At 51.0% G+C, this 16,394-nt stretch overlaps 1 protein-coding gene across 1 annotated transcript; it reads left to right on the forward strand.

The window, feature by feature from the left end:
- Positions 1 to 13,553: 13,553 nt before the first annotated feature.
- Positions 13,554 to 14,030, forward strand: LOC100898837 (protein atonal-like). Its single transcript, XM_003743023.1, has one exon. It carries the CDS (start codon positions 13,554 to 13,556, stop codon positions 14,028 to 14,030), a length of 477 nt encoding a protein of 158 aa, XP_003743071.1.
- Positions 14,031 to 16,394: the final 2,364 nt, after the last annotated feature.

The following is a 16,394-nucleotide window of genomic DNA, read 5'->3' on the forward strand; positions in this document are numbered from 1 at the left end:
TATGACCGAACGTCGAGATTGATTGGACGGTGTCCGCATCTGATCCAGCCGGATGCTCTAGCGGGATTCCCAGACCCAATGCCGATTTCCGAAACCCCATCACCACTGCGTATCTCGGTGGCACACGCGCATTGAAGAACGACATCAAGATTCGAAAATTGAGAAGAATTTATGCAGAATCTGCGAATGCTTTTCGATTTTGGAAGAATTATCTTCCCGTGATCCGCGTTATTGAGGTCCCAGATCTTCAGGGATCGATTCCGTGGAGCGATCGGAAATCTAGAAACCTGGGCTTCTCCTGGGGCGGAATATGGGGACAGCAGCTCCGGCGAGGAGACTGATGTTCACACCATTCGAGGATCCGCTCAGACGGACATCGGGGTTCCAGTGACTGGTGTTGAGACCTTCATCAACATTGCAGCGGCTGCTCGCAGTGTATCCGGTGATCGCTGTCATCAATGTGTGAATGCAGATTATCGTGTGGTCCTTCATATCATACGACCATATGCTGTTAGACGTAGAGCATCGCCAGTCGCGACCTCTGGTGGCTGAGGTCGTAACTACTCAAAAGTCGGTTCCATAAGTGCCGCTGAGGGCGCTAACAGGACTTATGTTACCCGGATGATGATACATCAAGACGCTCTCCCAGAATCAGAGTTATTGAGGATACTCCTCCCCAGTAGCGTAGATTCAAAAGTCTAAATCAACTTGAAGTCGAGAATTTTTCCATCTATACATATCGTTTCAGAATCAATTCGAAATTGCCGAGCTTTCTCGCGAATGAGTTATGCGAAGAGAGGACTACTGAGGGCTACTGAGCTTACCACACTCCGAAGCAGCCTTTGTCCAGATGGATCCACGTTCTTCATATGCGTCATTCTAGAATCATTGACGTAGTGCTAGTATAGCCCATCACTCTCCTCAGTGATCCCATCACCATGTGACATGAATTCAGAGTTCTGGTTTTCAGGGCGGCGATTGGTTTGACTCCATGTCTCGCTTACTCCATGTATCCGCCCGGCTCTCCAGGATCTTCATATTATTCGCCTCCCTTGGGATGATGTTTCGCCTGTCGAAACTGTCGTGTCTTTCGGAGTCGTTCTAAAGATGCTCGTGTTCTTCTCGCGGTACGAGGCGAATGAAGTTATCCAGAGCTGATCACTTCAGCATGGCGCCTTGACGAGGAATCCTGGAACCGATGTTTTCTGAAATGAGGCTCCTCCAGTGCCACAAGAGCCCCGCTGAAATCATCGACCACCGAAAATTGTGTGATCGATGATTTCTTTTCTGCGAAATTAGAAGCGAAAGCCGGCTCCCAAGCGACGACACTGGATCCTTACTGGAGACAATCGATCGATTGGCGCACCCATTATCGCCGGCGGCACGAATCGCGAATTATGGTCTCGATAATTATTTAATCGGATCGAACTTTCCAGCGCTGACTCAATTTTATTGATACGTCGGACAAGCTTGCGACTCGGTTCGCGTCGCTCCGCACCGAATGCCCAAAACGTTCAGGCAATTCGAACGACCGACAGCCGCTCGATTTATTGGACTTTTAGCTGTTTGAGTCCCAGCATTTAATAAAGGATTCAGCGCGAGCCTCGAAATAGAGAGCAGATAAAAGAAGGATTCGCGATAGAGAGGAAGGTGTCTTAATAGCCAATCACTTGTGACAGTCAGACGGATGATCGGCCGACCGACCGGCCGAACGACCAACGAACTGGCTGAGTAGCTGGTTGAGTGAGTGACGATCGAGCAGGCGGCGGCACGTCTTCACAACTTGAGGAAATCTTCGCGCAGATCAGAAAATTCGAGCCGAATCGACAGCGCGGGATCCCGGTGGTCCAACGAGTCGTATTCTTGTCGCGGGTAACCAGAACTTACGAGGTCCGTCGGCTCGATAGATCCGTCCAAACAACGATCAAAGCATCCCATTTGATTCCGCAGCTTGTCGTGTCCCTGATAACTAGACACCATTCAGAATCTAAAAACACCTCGTAACTCGCAACGCAGCCCTCAAAAATTCGTCACGTTGATCTAAAATCAATCCGAGCAGAACCCATCACGTGACCCAATTAGTTCGGGATCCTCAAAGGAAGGCCACATGATTTCGCCCGCTAACTTAACTGGGCACCGAATCTCCAAATATGCTCTTCGCATCGACTTTCCGAAGGCTCGGGGAAACTCCGAGCTCGCATTTTCATTTCTCCTGCTCGACCTGCTCATATAGAGATGCCATCCGTGTGATCTGGATTTTCTTTCAAAGTTGAAGCCGAAGCGCATAATGGTCACATCCACGTAACATACAGCCTCACCGATATTCGACCATTTGAAGTCTAGCCGCTCTCGATACGTCAGATCCGTTTGACGCAGGGTGTCATGCAAGATGTGAGGTCGTGCGCGCGAATTTCACGCTTTTCGAACTGGATCGCTTCGGACAGACATACCGGATGATCGAGAGAAGCAACCAAGGACGAGACTTGAATATATCCACGAACATGTACGGTCAGAGTTTAGATTTCAGAGGTGAGCGAAAGCTTTCGATGAAACGATCGGGGAACGAATCTCAAGCATGGAGGGTATGATCAATTCGATTGGGGAAGCCGGGGGGAAAGTTTCCTACGATTGAACAAGGCCGGCAGGTAGGCGAGCCGACGACCGTTGGAGGGGTAAATCACCGATAACAAAACAACTTCTGGAGGAGCCGCGGGAACCGTTCGAAGCTCGGCTAAACCGAAACGTTTTTGTCTCAACACCAGATATTTCTCCTCTCGAGGCATTCTAACAGCGAGCACGCGACCGTGGAGCTGCTCATCGGATTTATTTCTTGAGTAGCTCGCGAATCGATAACATCACCTGCCTGGCAAGAAATCACGGAAAATCGACTCGTGTTCTTGCCTCCGTAAAATTCACGCGAGAAACAAAGCTCATCTGACAATGTATTATTTTTGAGGGGAGGGGGATAGCAAGACTTTGGATAGACCTGCCATGGTCCGGGGCTTGATCATCGAATCGAGGAGACCCAGGACGCATCTAAATGATCATTTTAATGCGATCGAGGAGAATGAGTCGTGATATGCCGTTGGCAATCTTTGATTGGAAATCCGGGTGTCTGGCCGACTTTCCATAGATCGGTCCTTCCCGGGCACCTTCCGATGTCGCGTTGGGTGACAAATCGCTCCTCCAATTCCACAGAAGAGCAGCTTGCAGTGTTTCTGAGGCTTCGCTTGATGTCTTTATCTTTCCAAACAGAGGAGAATTGACGAGAATCATCCAGGCCGACGTCAATCGCTCTCAGAAATTTGATCGAGCATTGGACATGCTCTTCATGGAGATCGTTGAATTCAAGCATTCGTATAAGCCGCTCGGGCCGGCAGTCGCCAAGATTCGATTGACAACAGAATAATTTCTTGATTTTCGCCGGCTGCCTCCTTCCCGTCACCTCCCGAACAATTTGGGCGGCAATTAGATGGACTCCTTAAGGGAATTGATCACGTCTTCGTCCGCGAACGACGGCCACGATGGCTCTTTTATGATATTAGATACTACCTAGCTCTAAATCAAGCGGTCGCATATTTACCCCGATTGTCATTTTCTTCTGCATTCTCCCATCATCTCATCGATTTTGCTCGGCGTTTCTCGAATTTCCCCTTCGATCCGGATTCAACGCGAGAAAAAGCACTAGCCGACATGTGGTTCCTATCTGGGCTGATCATCTCACTTTGGGGAGCCGAAAGCATCTCATCCAATACAGCAAAAAGCTGCCGGTTCACGAGCTTCAATGTTCACGGAAAACAAACCTTCCAGTTTCGGGGGATTCCGCCTCTGACAGCTAGATTCCCCCTCAGATGTCCATGAGCTACGGTCCGCGTCTGACGTCTTGGAAGTCAGCACTCGCGACCAAAACTCCGTTGGAGCTGCTCTTTAGAAGAGAGTTTCCGATCGTGACTATAATGCCGTCTAACGATTTTGAAGAGAGCTCTCGAAAACCCATTCCCAGCTTCTGCCGGATGTCTCAAACGTGGCACGGGAACGAGGTGGGCTTGTAGTATTCGTACTTCTCTCATCCTGATCTCAAACGGAATCTCAGGGAGTTAGCGAGAAGTTTAACGTTCAGAATTCAGAGATGTGCGCACCTCATCCCAATTATGCTGTGCTCGCGAACCGCATACCGAACATTGGTCTCCAGGAAATATGTGCTCGGTAGGAGAGCTTGAGGATTCTCGGCTCGGAATTGGATCTCAACGATGAGTTTTCCCTATTTCACATAAAGAATCCGTTCCGTGGCTGCTCCGTCCGGTCTGGATGCGGCACGCGATCCTCTGAGGTCTCGATATTCTTCCGTCCGCCAAGGGGTAGCGTCGTCAATCATTTTTTCGCTGACGGATCCCAGCCTGGGGTTCAGTGCGTGATGCCGACCCGGTGGTCCCAACGTTTGTGCATGTTTGCGTACGCGAATGCGAGTGAGACCGTGGGTTTGTTTGTAAATGAACTAATTTATTTAACTCACGGCTCCGGGACTGCTTGTTCCTCGTGTGCGTCACCCGCTCGCTTAATTATTATGTAAATACTGCCCTCGGACCACCTGTGAGAGGGCGAGAATTCAGCCTAGCAGAGCTCCGCAGTCTTTCTTCGGTCTCCTTCCTCGATGCCACCACTGCCCCGAAAGCCACGCATGAGACTGAAAGAAGATCGCGGAATGCGGTTTTCCCAAAAATCGCGCTTGATTTCTCGACTCGACTCTCCAGGAACAGACGATGATCGAGCCGCGATTCCTGCGTCGGCCTTGAACATAGTCCACGGAGCAAGGCTGGATATTGAGGACATAGTGACCCATCACCATACGGAACAAAGGAAATTCTCGTCCGCGCATCCCTTCAAAATGAATTCCTTGCCAGGCGCTCCCATCCATGACGAGAAACAAATTCAGCCCTTCGTCTTGTGATTTGTTTTCTCATATTTCCCGTGTTTGTAATTCTCCGAACGAACGATATCATTCACGCTCAGATTCGAGTTTCATCAGCCGAACATTCACCTTTAACCCAAAACGAAAGCGAAAAACTACCCAGTAGTTGCTGTCAGTGCTCGGATTCCATTTGAGAATAGAAACGTCAAAATGACTGCCCTCTATCCAAAAGCAACAAGTTATGATCTATGGACGTACTTCGATTCCTGAAGACGCGTCTCGCTCGCCGACGTCCCGTCGAACCTAATTACTGAAGTCTTGTTGAAAGTCGCTCGGCTTCGGGTGCTATCTAAGAATCCGCTCATTACTACGAGCATCCGCTACCGAGACACCGTGGATACCTCGCTTGATTGTGAGCCGTGACGTCCTCGAGCGAGAGGTTCACAATTCGTTCCCTTTGCTGCAGATCCACGGCTTCAATGAGGTGACCATGCGCTCATGGATAGAAGATACTCGTGCCACACCTATGAGCCATGACCTCAGACTCCTGCCTATGTCCCGGATTCTCGAGCAGGACTTCAGCGAAGGACACGACTCATGGATTCGAGAGCGCAAGATTCGCCTGTAATTTTCGATTGAACCTGGCTTGAGTTTAGTTCTCAGAGCGCTCAACCTCTGACCGATTCTCCTACAGGCTGTCATTGCCATTTGCATATATTTCTGGGACATGGGATTCATTGACATCTAGAGGGAGTAGAGGGATCTCGCCTTGAGAAGCGAGTCCGAGGTCATTCTCAGAAGTATCCGAGGATCCTGTCCCTGTTTCTCTTGTCTTCGTATGACACTGGCCGGCAGGGAGCAGAAAAACTCACAAGCGCTCGGGTACGGGCGAGGCTTTGTCATTGTCTTGTTCAGCGTTCCAGGGGCCCGGGGCAAAAGGAATTTCATTAAAACGGGAACATTCATTTCTCCGGATCCACATTTTTAGGAACTTTCTCTGTTCTGCGAGAGTTATACGACTCATCTAACTTGCAAGCTTTCCTCTCAGTAAAGCTCGCGACGCATCTCCCCAACCGTCGAACAGGAGCGCAAGCTTAACCTTTGATCAATTGATTGTTCATTCACGTACCCCCCTGTCGAAGCGACTCTCTATATGCGAAAGAGCTCATTTGCAGGTACAGCCTCGGTGTTGATCGTTCAAGAAGCGGTGCAGACTTGTCTTGCAGTGAATTTTCTCGAAACCCTTCGAGCCCGAAGTTGAACTTGGACGGAATGTAGAAAAGCTCACTGACGAAGATGTCGCTGATCAGGTACACCGCCGCAGGACGAGGCTCTCGATTACTCGCGGTAGCTCTCTCGTGTCCGTAGGGGAAGTAAAGAGAGGTTTCGACCGAAGCTTCGATTCGAACGAATCCAACGTACCTGTCGGGAAAACAAATGCCCCAGCACGGCTGTTCTTGCGCGATAGAGAGCACCACTGAGCACTCATCGGCACGTCCGCGTTCCGGACGCTCGGAACTCCTACTCTGCGCACGTAGAAGTCTTCGTATGAATTCTTGGAGCCTCCGCTTAGCAGAACAACATATCCATTCAGGAAATCGCGTTCCGAGGGGTACGTCCAGAAATGAATGCAGTCAAGAGTCTGCATGTCGCTCGAAAATTCCAATCACCCGTTGGAAGTACGCCTTGGTCCGGGGAATCTAAAATTCAGGTCCGAGCGGTACATCATTCCACCCGATATGACGGGTCCACATCTCGAATCCCGATGCTTCAATGATCCGATGGCTCGAAAATCGTCGGAAACCGGGTCTGTAACCTACATAGCTCATTATCAAGGATCAGAGTTTGAAACGAGATTTTTTTTTAGACCTCAATGCATGCTCGAAAATACTCCTCGATGGATATGTGACGCTTGCATCACGGCCATTGTTGCGGTTACGTCAGTCTCTATGGGCCCGACCCTAAAGATGGGAAAGAACATTCCGCATGGTTCGTGCTGCTTGAGCTTTGAGGTAGTCTCTCCGCTTCACCAAACTGAGTGGCCTAGGCTTTGGACGGTTTTCCGAGAAGAAGCGTTCGTGAACGCAGTCAGTGGGCTAGTCAGCGAGAGTACCGAATTGAGTGGGTGAGAGAAACCAGACCGAAGAAAAAGAGGAAACCCTCGGGAGAGAAACGAGAGTCTGAACGCATATCCGATAAACGTACACGGACTTTGTGTCCACCCCCATCATGGACGAAGAGGCGCACCAGACAGCGAAGTACCCTTCTTGACGTCGATGCTGAGGCGCTCCTGAGAGCTGTACTGGATAACTTCCCAGACGGTTTCGAGATGTTTCGAGCGGAATTCTGCGCATTTGGATTGTACTCCAAGATAATTTCGAGGTTCCTCAATTATTTGACTCAATTGAAAGACTGTCCTCAGTTCCCCAGCCCCGGCACAGGGTCACGATATTGGGTTTTCGTAGCAAGCTCCCATTCCTGCTCAAGACCAGGCTCAGCTCCGAATCAGTGGTTTGAGACGGAGGTGCCTAAGTACATAGTACATATGTATGTGCACCCTAATGTGCTCAGACGCGTTTCCCGAAAATGCTTCTGTGTGCCGGGTGAAGTGCATCCACTGCGTCTGTTTCTACATGAATAATCGCGTAGAAATTCGACCAGCCGGCGCTTTTTCGTTCAATCCAATAATTGTGGTTGAAACAGAACGAGAGAGAGCAAGAAGGTGGCTTTGAAGGAGCCGACGCATTCTGTCACGGAAACCTACGATGTGTCTGTTCTTTCGAGCCATTGGCCGAATGAGTGAGAACGAGTGACCGGCTCGGTGTGAGAGCTTCCCCGCAAGCGAGCGCTGGAGCGAGTGAGCGGCCGCACTGAGGTGACCTGAGACAAAGAGATACGCCCAACATATCGAAAAACAATTGTCCAAATTATGCCGGTAGCGAGCAGCCAACAGGGAGAGACGAGCGAGAAGGCAAGCCACAGACAGATACACCGGCCGAACTCTAAACGCCCGTGTCGGGCTACCGTGTGACGCTCTGACGACCATTAGTGAGCACGCACATACGTTTCAGTTTCCACGGTAGAGGCACTTTGTACGCTTTCCCTATGGCCTGTGAACAATTTGGGATCATTGACACGGGGACAACGCCCGATTGAATTCGGGAGTTGGATATAAGTTTAAAAGTTTCGAAAACGTCCGAACATTCCTCCCGATGCTCAACAACTCGGTCTCCCCGACCGGATCCTCCAGCCCGAGCTCTCCGAACACGAGAACGTAGAGATTTGAAGGCCTGAAAACCATTTTATCCTCAACGCGGTTTGACGAACGGCAAGACAAAAAATGGCAGCTCTCGAGTCTCATCTCAAGATTTGGGTACTTCCCTGTGGGGATTTCCATCCTCCAGGGAACCGCGTAAGAATACCTAATCCGATCTTGAGGATTATCCTCAGTGAGCCCACAAACAACCCAAGCCCCCTCCAGAACGGTGGCGGTCTGAATGATAGCTTTAGATATCGGGAATCAGCTGTTGATAAAAGTACGAAGAGGAAAATCTATGGACCTATGTCCTCGGCACGGGCCTCCACCGGCTCTCCTTCGGCATATCATTGAGGGTCTGCGGGTTGGTCTCCCACGGGACTTGGCACTAAGGTCGAAAACTTGACGGCAACTTCCTATTCGTGTCAACTCCCACGCCAGCCTCATCCATGTTGTCTGCGGCGGTCATCGTCGTCATCGCGGCGGCTGTTCTTGTTGTCCTCTTCGACATTGATTTTTTCCCCACTGTCTGAAAATTTCTGTGCGTTCGTGTTTGCATGTATCTCACTTACGGCACGGCGCCGACCGGGACCCGATGACGGCGACCGATCTAATGGCTGGTTACGAACGAGCAGAAAACGGAAACCGACGACTCCTTCACGCCGGATGGACTTTATGGTGTACGGAGCGACCCGTCCGAAAGCTACCGACGAGGGTAGCGTTGGCAAAACGTTAGACATCGTTAGCTCGAAGAAATCTATTAAAACTCCGGCGGTGTTATCGTCAGCTTCAACGATTCCGGTCACAGTTCTTGGTCGATGACTCTCTCAGCTGCGGGAGCTGGGCAGCGTTCTCGTCGTCGCCGTACGACTCACCAGAAGCGGCTCTCGCAGAATCAGGCAGAAAATGAGGGGAGAATGTTTTTTTTTCTTCAGGTCCCTTCGGGATCCCCTCCCTAGCCTGTGATCTCTATCCTCTAATGAGTCGGCTCTGAGCACCCTGTGGGCGAAGTTTTCTGACCGAATCTCAACGAATACTTAGGGAACGGGAATACTGGCGCCCATGTCGCAGGATTAGGAATCGAGGTTCGCAGTCATCTAACATTTGTCAAAGTTCGCCACGAAAGGGAATTCTCGGAAGAGCCGCCCTTGTTCGATTACGGAACGGAGTTATGCGAGTGCTCGACAACGGCGCATCGGCGCGAGTCATGCATTAATTGAACTTGGGATCATGCGAGATATGTGAGCAAACGATCGAGCGAGCGAGTGAAAGTGAGTCAGGTGTGTTCGATACAAACACTCTTAACTTCATTAGGAATCTACTGGTCGTAGACTCGAGACCAATTTATTTAATGCACCCTTCAGAACACCCGGTAGCCACCCCGTCCAGACAGCAGTGGGACAGCAGCACCTCGCCGACCGGAAAAACGTCTCGGAGCCCGAGCCGACCCGGGCCGAGAAGCGAGACGCTAGACTCGCTAGGTTTGCGTAGCCCCTTGGCCGAGAACCATTAATAATTGTCAGATTCTATTCAAGCAAATCTTGACGTACAAGTTCGTTCGTCGTCTAATAAGTGAAGTTTGAGTAAAAACTGAAATTGCACTTAATGGTTGTTGCATAGCGGAGAATCCGCTACGCGCGATTTTCGCCGACCCACGTTCTGACCAGGGCTCGCGGACCTTCGTCATCGTCGCATGGGCCGCTCTGTCTTCGTAAAAACAGGTAGCTCGCTCCTGTTACAACCTATTCGGTCAAACAGAAACAGGTCCCAAAGATGAAAAATGACGTGCGATAATGGGACAATAATAATCGGCGGTGGCGGATTCTTCAATCCGTTGCTCGAGACAGCCCAGTTTTTTCCTTGACCGTTGACTCGCGCTCGATTTTTCGGCAGCCTACATCCTGGACACGATCCGCACCAGCGCCCGGTGTCCTGTGACCGAAATCGGAACGTTTACATAAGACTGGGGTGGCGATTCCGTCTAATTCACCGGTTCGACATTCGGACTTCTTCCTCGAAAAGACCTTTGTGGCGAGCGCACACTCGCTCCGCGGTCCATTGTGTTGTGCCTTCCCGGCGAGACCGGAGCCGACTCTGAACGTGGACGAAAAATGATTTGCTGGCGCTTGCTGAGCTGCAGTTGAGAGACGTTTTTTTATATCAGGAAGATTTTTGTGAAATGCATTCAATGAGCAGCCTGCCAACCTCCATTGCGGTCTCGTCGATTGTGCACATCGAGACGTCTCTCGGGTCCACGAAAAGGAGTCGGTATAATTATGATCTCGATCACTTAATATCGAGCACGTGGGTCAGATTCGACTGCCTAGCGAACTCGGATATCATCCCACACGGCAATCAAGGGGAATGATAGATGAACGGAGGGGAGAATAAGGTGAAAAACTCGTGAATCGAGTATGAGAGAAGGATTCCAGAAGATCGAGTCTAGCAGCGAATTGACCCCGGTCCACCGGTGGACTCGCTCTGTTAAGCGCCACAGATTCTTTCTCGTTTCGACTGGTTTGAGCATTCCAAGTTTTTAGTTTATGCGAGACATGCTAGCTCGCTGGCCAACAGACTAATAGCGCGGGAGTCCTATGTGTGCAGACCGCACCACGCGGAATTCTGTTTCACGCGAATTCGGACGGACCTCCAGTATCGAGTTTTTGAGTTCCTGTCGGTGGTTTTCTTGAGGTAACTTCGGGTCCGACGGACAAGAGTCCGACCGGATAGGATGACCGGCGGCGGCACTCAAAAAAGAAAGAGCTGAGTACGATGTCAATGTGTTCCTGTGTGTTTGTTGTCCATGCATGTGAATTCGAAAGTGTGGGAAGACGACGGTGGTGGTTTGGCGGCAGCCGCGGCCGACATGAATGAGATTTCAAAGTTGCTCTTCAATGAGCCGAATCGGAAGTAAGAAACGATACTTCTATTGAGCGTGGCAGTGTTCGTCTTTTTCTTCCTCTTCTCTCCGAACATTGGCGTCAGTGATGCTCAACTGCTAGCGAACAGCCCGCAGCTGACGGCGGCGCGGCGGCGGCGGTGGCGGCTCGTCCTTGGATAATCTGTTCCGATCGAAGTCTTCCTATTCTTCTCGAGGAGCGTCTTCTTGGTCGATTGAGTGATTTTCGTGAAAGGCTTCGCATCCGATGGAGCCCTCGACGAGATTCTATCTGAGCTGAAGCGTACCATCGAGTGCATCGTATCGAATGACGCTGCTCTCATGAATTGCTCATATGTTGTGCATCCGATGCTCATCAACCGATCATCGTCGACAGAGAAGCGTCAGATAGGCATCTGTCTGTTCCGCTCTGCAGTACCGTGTTAGGCCCGCAGTTGATCACTTTTCTCGCTGCATCCCCCTCAGCCCTTCCCTTCCACGGTCTCGTCGACCCGGGTCTCGTTCGAATTTGCTCCCAAGTCTGAGAATATCCTGAAGTTCATCCAGCGGTAGAACGCTTCCGACCGTTGAAGCTCCGGCTCATAGACACAAATGAGGACCAAAGAGAGCTACGACGTACGTTTAGACAAATAGAACCTAGGGAGATTCTGAGCTCATTCGACGGCCTGAGAGGCCGGTGAGTCTGAAACCGAGCAGTAGACTGCTGCCGAGCCAACGACGGGAAGTACAGTCGGTGAGCTAGTCACCTGTTTTGTGTTTTACGTCGACAGATGGCTTCCGAAGCCACGCGACATCTACGCCATCGCCAGTCCGACTTCTTAACCTCGGCGACAGCAGGAGTAAGCGCGCCGGAGCTTAAGCTCCAGGGATGATTCTTCTATGTGGGGATACGATTTCCCAACTCTTCAGGGGCAAGGTCGAATGACGGAATCTCGGCGGACCCTAGGTAGCTCCTCAAATCCCAGGGAGACATCCGGCGCCCTCCGTTTTAGAACTTTGAGTCGTTAGGAAGTCGCTCGCGGAAGCGAAGCTGAAGATGGAGAGCCGAAGTCCCTTTTCAGGTTTCGAAATAGACCATGCGGAATAATTACGGAAACATGGAGTTCCCCCGAAGGGGGTCGATCTTGTGGAAAGAACTTCAGTTCGGAGACAGCACAGCGATCTTTGTACGGAGAGATTCGTAAGTTTTACGTCTCCCGAGTTTTCATCAATCGACGCTGAAGTCCGAAACCCGAAAGCTGTTAGCTTTCTGTGCAGGACCAGGGATGCACGTCCTTTCAAACGCTATACACCTGTCATCGTACAGTGCCATCTGTTGAATACGCGCGCGCGCGCGTGTGCTCCACGTGACTAGGCTGCTCGTTGGCCTTACGTTTTTTTTTGTCTTTCCTTACACACTCTCTCCAGATACTAGAAGAAGAGACAACAGCAGTTCGACGTCGTCGGACTCGACCGTCCAATCCAGTGTAGTCCAGATCACTTGGAGGAATATTAGGCGCGCGCGGACAATTTGGAGGACTTATGCCATAACGTCACGGCTAGATCATGACTCGTGAGTGCCTCAGATATGCGAGGCTAACGAGAATGGTCCAGAGCCAATTCTCCTCACCATGAACCACTTTTCCCCTCATGGTTCGAACGAGCTCCTTGTGCGAGGATGAAACGTCATCCCGCCCCGCTCCAATCTTCCAGACAGGCGACAGAATTCTTCCATTCTGAAAAGCTTTTATTTCTATGGAAGTGTCAGTTTGTTCAGTCAAATTCTACGAGATAACCAGCAACGCAAATGCGTACGTAGGTATGTGTTTGCATGCACACGTAGCCATGCACATGAGTGCGCTAATCAAAAAAGGTCGTGGACTGCGCTTAAGGCCTGAGCGAGGCGAGCGCAACAACTCCCCCACTAATGCTGGGGCCCAAAATTAGTGAACAGACGTTGTTGGCGACGACGGCGGCAGCAGCAGCGGAGATGGCGATGATCTTCAACGAGCCACGCGCTTCGGTTCACAGCCAGTACGAGACAGCGGAGCAAGCAAAGAAAATCCGAACTATCCTTTTGCCGGTGAAGACTCCCCCGTTGACCACATGACGTGCCGTTGTCACCGTCATGAAGCGTGACTCTCTCACCTACGGAGGAAGGCGGCACTGCGGAGGCGGACGTTTCTATTGGTTCTGACCAGGTCCACCTTCTTGTTCTACTGGATCTTCTGGCGAGATTTTCTTCATTCCGACGTCGACTCGCCTACAATGCAAACTTCTTAAGTTCGAGGAGCAGAACGCCTGACCAACGACCGTGGAGCGTCAACTCATCATCAGCCCGCCCGCCGGCCCATTTGACCGCCCGTTTCTGATTTTCGGCGTCGCCGTCGAATCCGCCTCGAGTTCAACGTCAGACCCGGCGAGACGTGGACGTCGGTCGGGCCGAACGCTTCGGACAGTCCCGCTCAGCATCGCAATAGACATTTCGCCTGCAACGGAATCGTCTCACCATGGAGGACTTTGAAGCCTTGACGTCGACGCCGAAGAAGTCGTTGACTCCTTCGCGACTGGACTTCATGGACAGCATCGATGATGACGACGACGACGAGAGTTCCGATGACTTTGAAAACTGCGGGGATTTCGTGGACGACGACCGACTTTCGCCCCTCAAAGACCTCCAACTCCAAGACATCCTGAGCCGACGGATGGATCTGTCCTGGTCGGACGAGCACACGGTCCCGGAGATCGGCGGACGAAAGAAACGCAAGAAGAAGAAGAAGTCTCCGATGACTCAATACGGGAGGATGGCTGCGAACGCCCGAGAACGTCGGAGAATGCACAAGCTGAATGTTGCTTTCGATAAACTCCGCGAAGTCGTGCCGTCGGTGAGCGACCGGAAGCTTTCCAAGTACGAAACTTTACAAATAGCTCAGAGTTACATTCAAGCTCTGGCTCAGCTGCTCTCGGATGTCGAGAATGTGTCCTGAACGGTTGTCACCCTGACCTGCCCATCTACGTTCCGCCGGAATTCGTGTTCGACCAACGGGCGCCTGACAATTATTCAGCTCTAGCTGCCCACACTGGTACGCGTGGCACGGTTTTGATATTCGGGACGGTTGCATCACGAGCGGATTGAGTTCGTTGTGACGTTTCGCCAGGAGAATGAAGTGCATACGCCAAGAGTGAGTGAACAAGTGATAAAACGAGCGGAGCGACCATCTACCAGACGTCCGGAAGATGATGTGCAGAGGTACGAGCAGCGGAGAAGATGTACATACATGTACTCATCGTGTTCCCAAGTAGAAAACAGATAAACGGAGCTCACCAACTAGAGCCAGACCATACTTTTGACGTCGCACTGTAATTTATCGAACTAGTACCTATTCCCGTTGATGCTCCTCATGAGAAAATAAGTGAGCCATGGCGAAAAAAGGGAGTAGGTGTCCTTTGAAACACCTCACAAACGTCGACATCTATTCTGCGAATGCAGGATGCATCTCCTTTTAATATATTTCGTCGTTGTGAACCTAGAGCTGCTATCGTTATAAAGTGGTCTTTCAACCGTCAAGTATCGTTAATTTTTTCACTTTTGCATCTCCTATCCACCAATCTATTCCTGTACTGTTCCACTGATATTTCTCTTGCCGATTTCCATCTAATTCCAAGTCCGGGTGCCGGCGACGCACGATTCCTGATTCCTGAAAAGCATGATGTGTCTTCCGAGAGGAGGGATGCTTGTCAAATTCTCGAGGTAGATGATACCGCTTTTTGACTAATCGACGTCCGCGTCCGGCAACACGGCAATTCATTGTTCCTCTCGTCAAGATTTCGGAAGCCCGAGCCTAGAACCTAATCGAACCCACGGTATTGACCCGCCCGTTCGGCATATCCAATCAAAACAGTGAGGCGCACAGTCTGGTAGAAGGACGAGTTCCCGGCTGTCGTTCAATCGCCGTCTGACGTCCCACCGATGTCCCAACGCCCAAGGCTATGTCTATCTTTTGGTTTCAATAGAACGGAAGAAGCATTCAGATCGCTTACAAAACCAGGCAGATGGTATCTAGTCATAGTTTTTTTCTCCGTCTTTGTCGCTAGCGACAAACAAAACTTCTGGCTGAGCAAGGGTTGTCCTCCTAGGCGACGCGGACGACTCGTAGCACCCACCAAACACCTTCTAACTCGTCCTCCCGTCCGTCCGCCTCCACACAGACAGTCATCAGCGAGTACACACGCTCTAGCCCAGCGAGCGGGTCCCGAGCTAATCATTCGACTCAGACAGTATTGTGTCAGGTGATACATAGATAGTTTAATGAGGGATTCTCTTCCACCTCAATCGAGTCAAAGTCTCAACGGACCACTCGATCGGCTCATCATCGACGCAGCGAGAAGTCATCGGAAGACTTCTAAAGATGTGGCTTGCTCGTTGTTGATTCATGTCGGCCGTCGGGGTCAGCGAGAGAGCGTGAAACCGACCTGATTTGAAAGGGTTCGACGCTTTCACGCCTGTTAAGTGTGCATTCAGACTTCTCTATTAACCCGTTCGTCGACGTTTCGATTTTCACAGAGGTCTCTGTGTGCGATCGAAGCCATTGTTCTTCCATGGGCTCGTCTTTTGAAAAATGCCACCGGATCATAGTCCAACAGAGCTCTAGCTGGCGGACCGACGGCAGAGAGTTGCAGATGACCTTCATACACCCCGTAGAGATGGACACCTATGACAAATGTGATCCTCTATCAAGGCGCTGACTTGCGACAACTTGGACCGAGCGAGCCGAAGGCTGACAGCCTCTCGCTCATCCGGACGGGATCCGACGTCGGATGATGTTTCTTTTCTCTCCTCTTTCCTTGCTGCATGAGCTCTATTCGGAAATCGAATCGACGAGGACACTTAAGGCCACTACGCAATAGGTCCCATCCCCGCCAACAACGCCAATCTTCTCCATATGGAATCCCTCTTCCGAATGCAGTGTTGCGAGAAGTGCAATCTAGAGAAGACTCGGTCCTGATCTCGACGAAAAATTCGGGCGACCGAGCTGTACGGTCGCCCAGGGTTTTGCGACACGGAGGGCGCTGACTGTGAGCTACATCATGGCGAATGCTGGAAATCGTTTTTCGGACGATGGAAACATCTACTCTCAGGAAGTGGGTCGGGGCTCGAAAAGCCAGGCGAGGGATATTTTTATGAGTCGGGGCGGCGTATGCCTCTCGAAGAGGTTATTTTTTTCAATTATTGAAGGCGAATCAATCATGTCACCCGAAAGATGAAGTATGACGACCTCTTGCTGCGACACTCACCCGATATGCCCGAAACCCGATTCGATAATGGTTCCATATATCACCCACGACTCGGG

This window comes from Galendromus occidentalis, unplaced genomic scaffold (assembly GCF_000255335.2).
Source record: "Galendromus occidentalis unplaced genomic scaffold, Mocc_1.1 scf7180000077437, whole genome shotgun sequence".
Classification (NCBI taxonomy): Eukaryota; Metazoa; Arthropoda; class Arachnida; order Mesostigmata; family Phytoseiidae; genus Galendromus; species Galendromus occidentalis.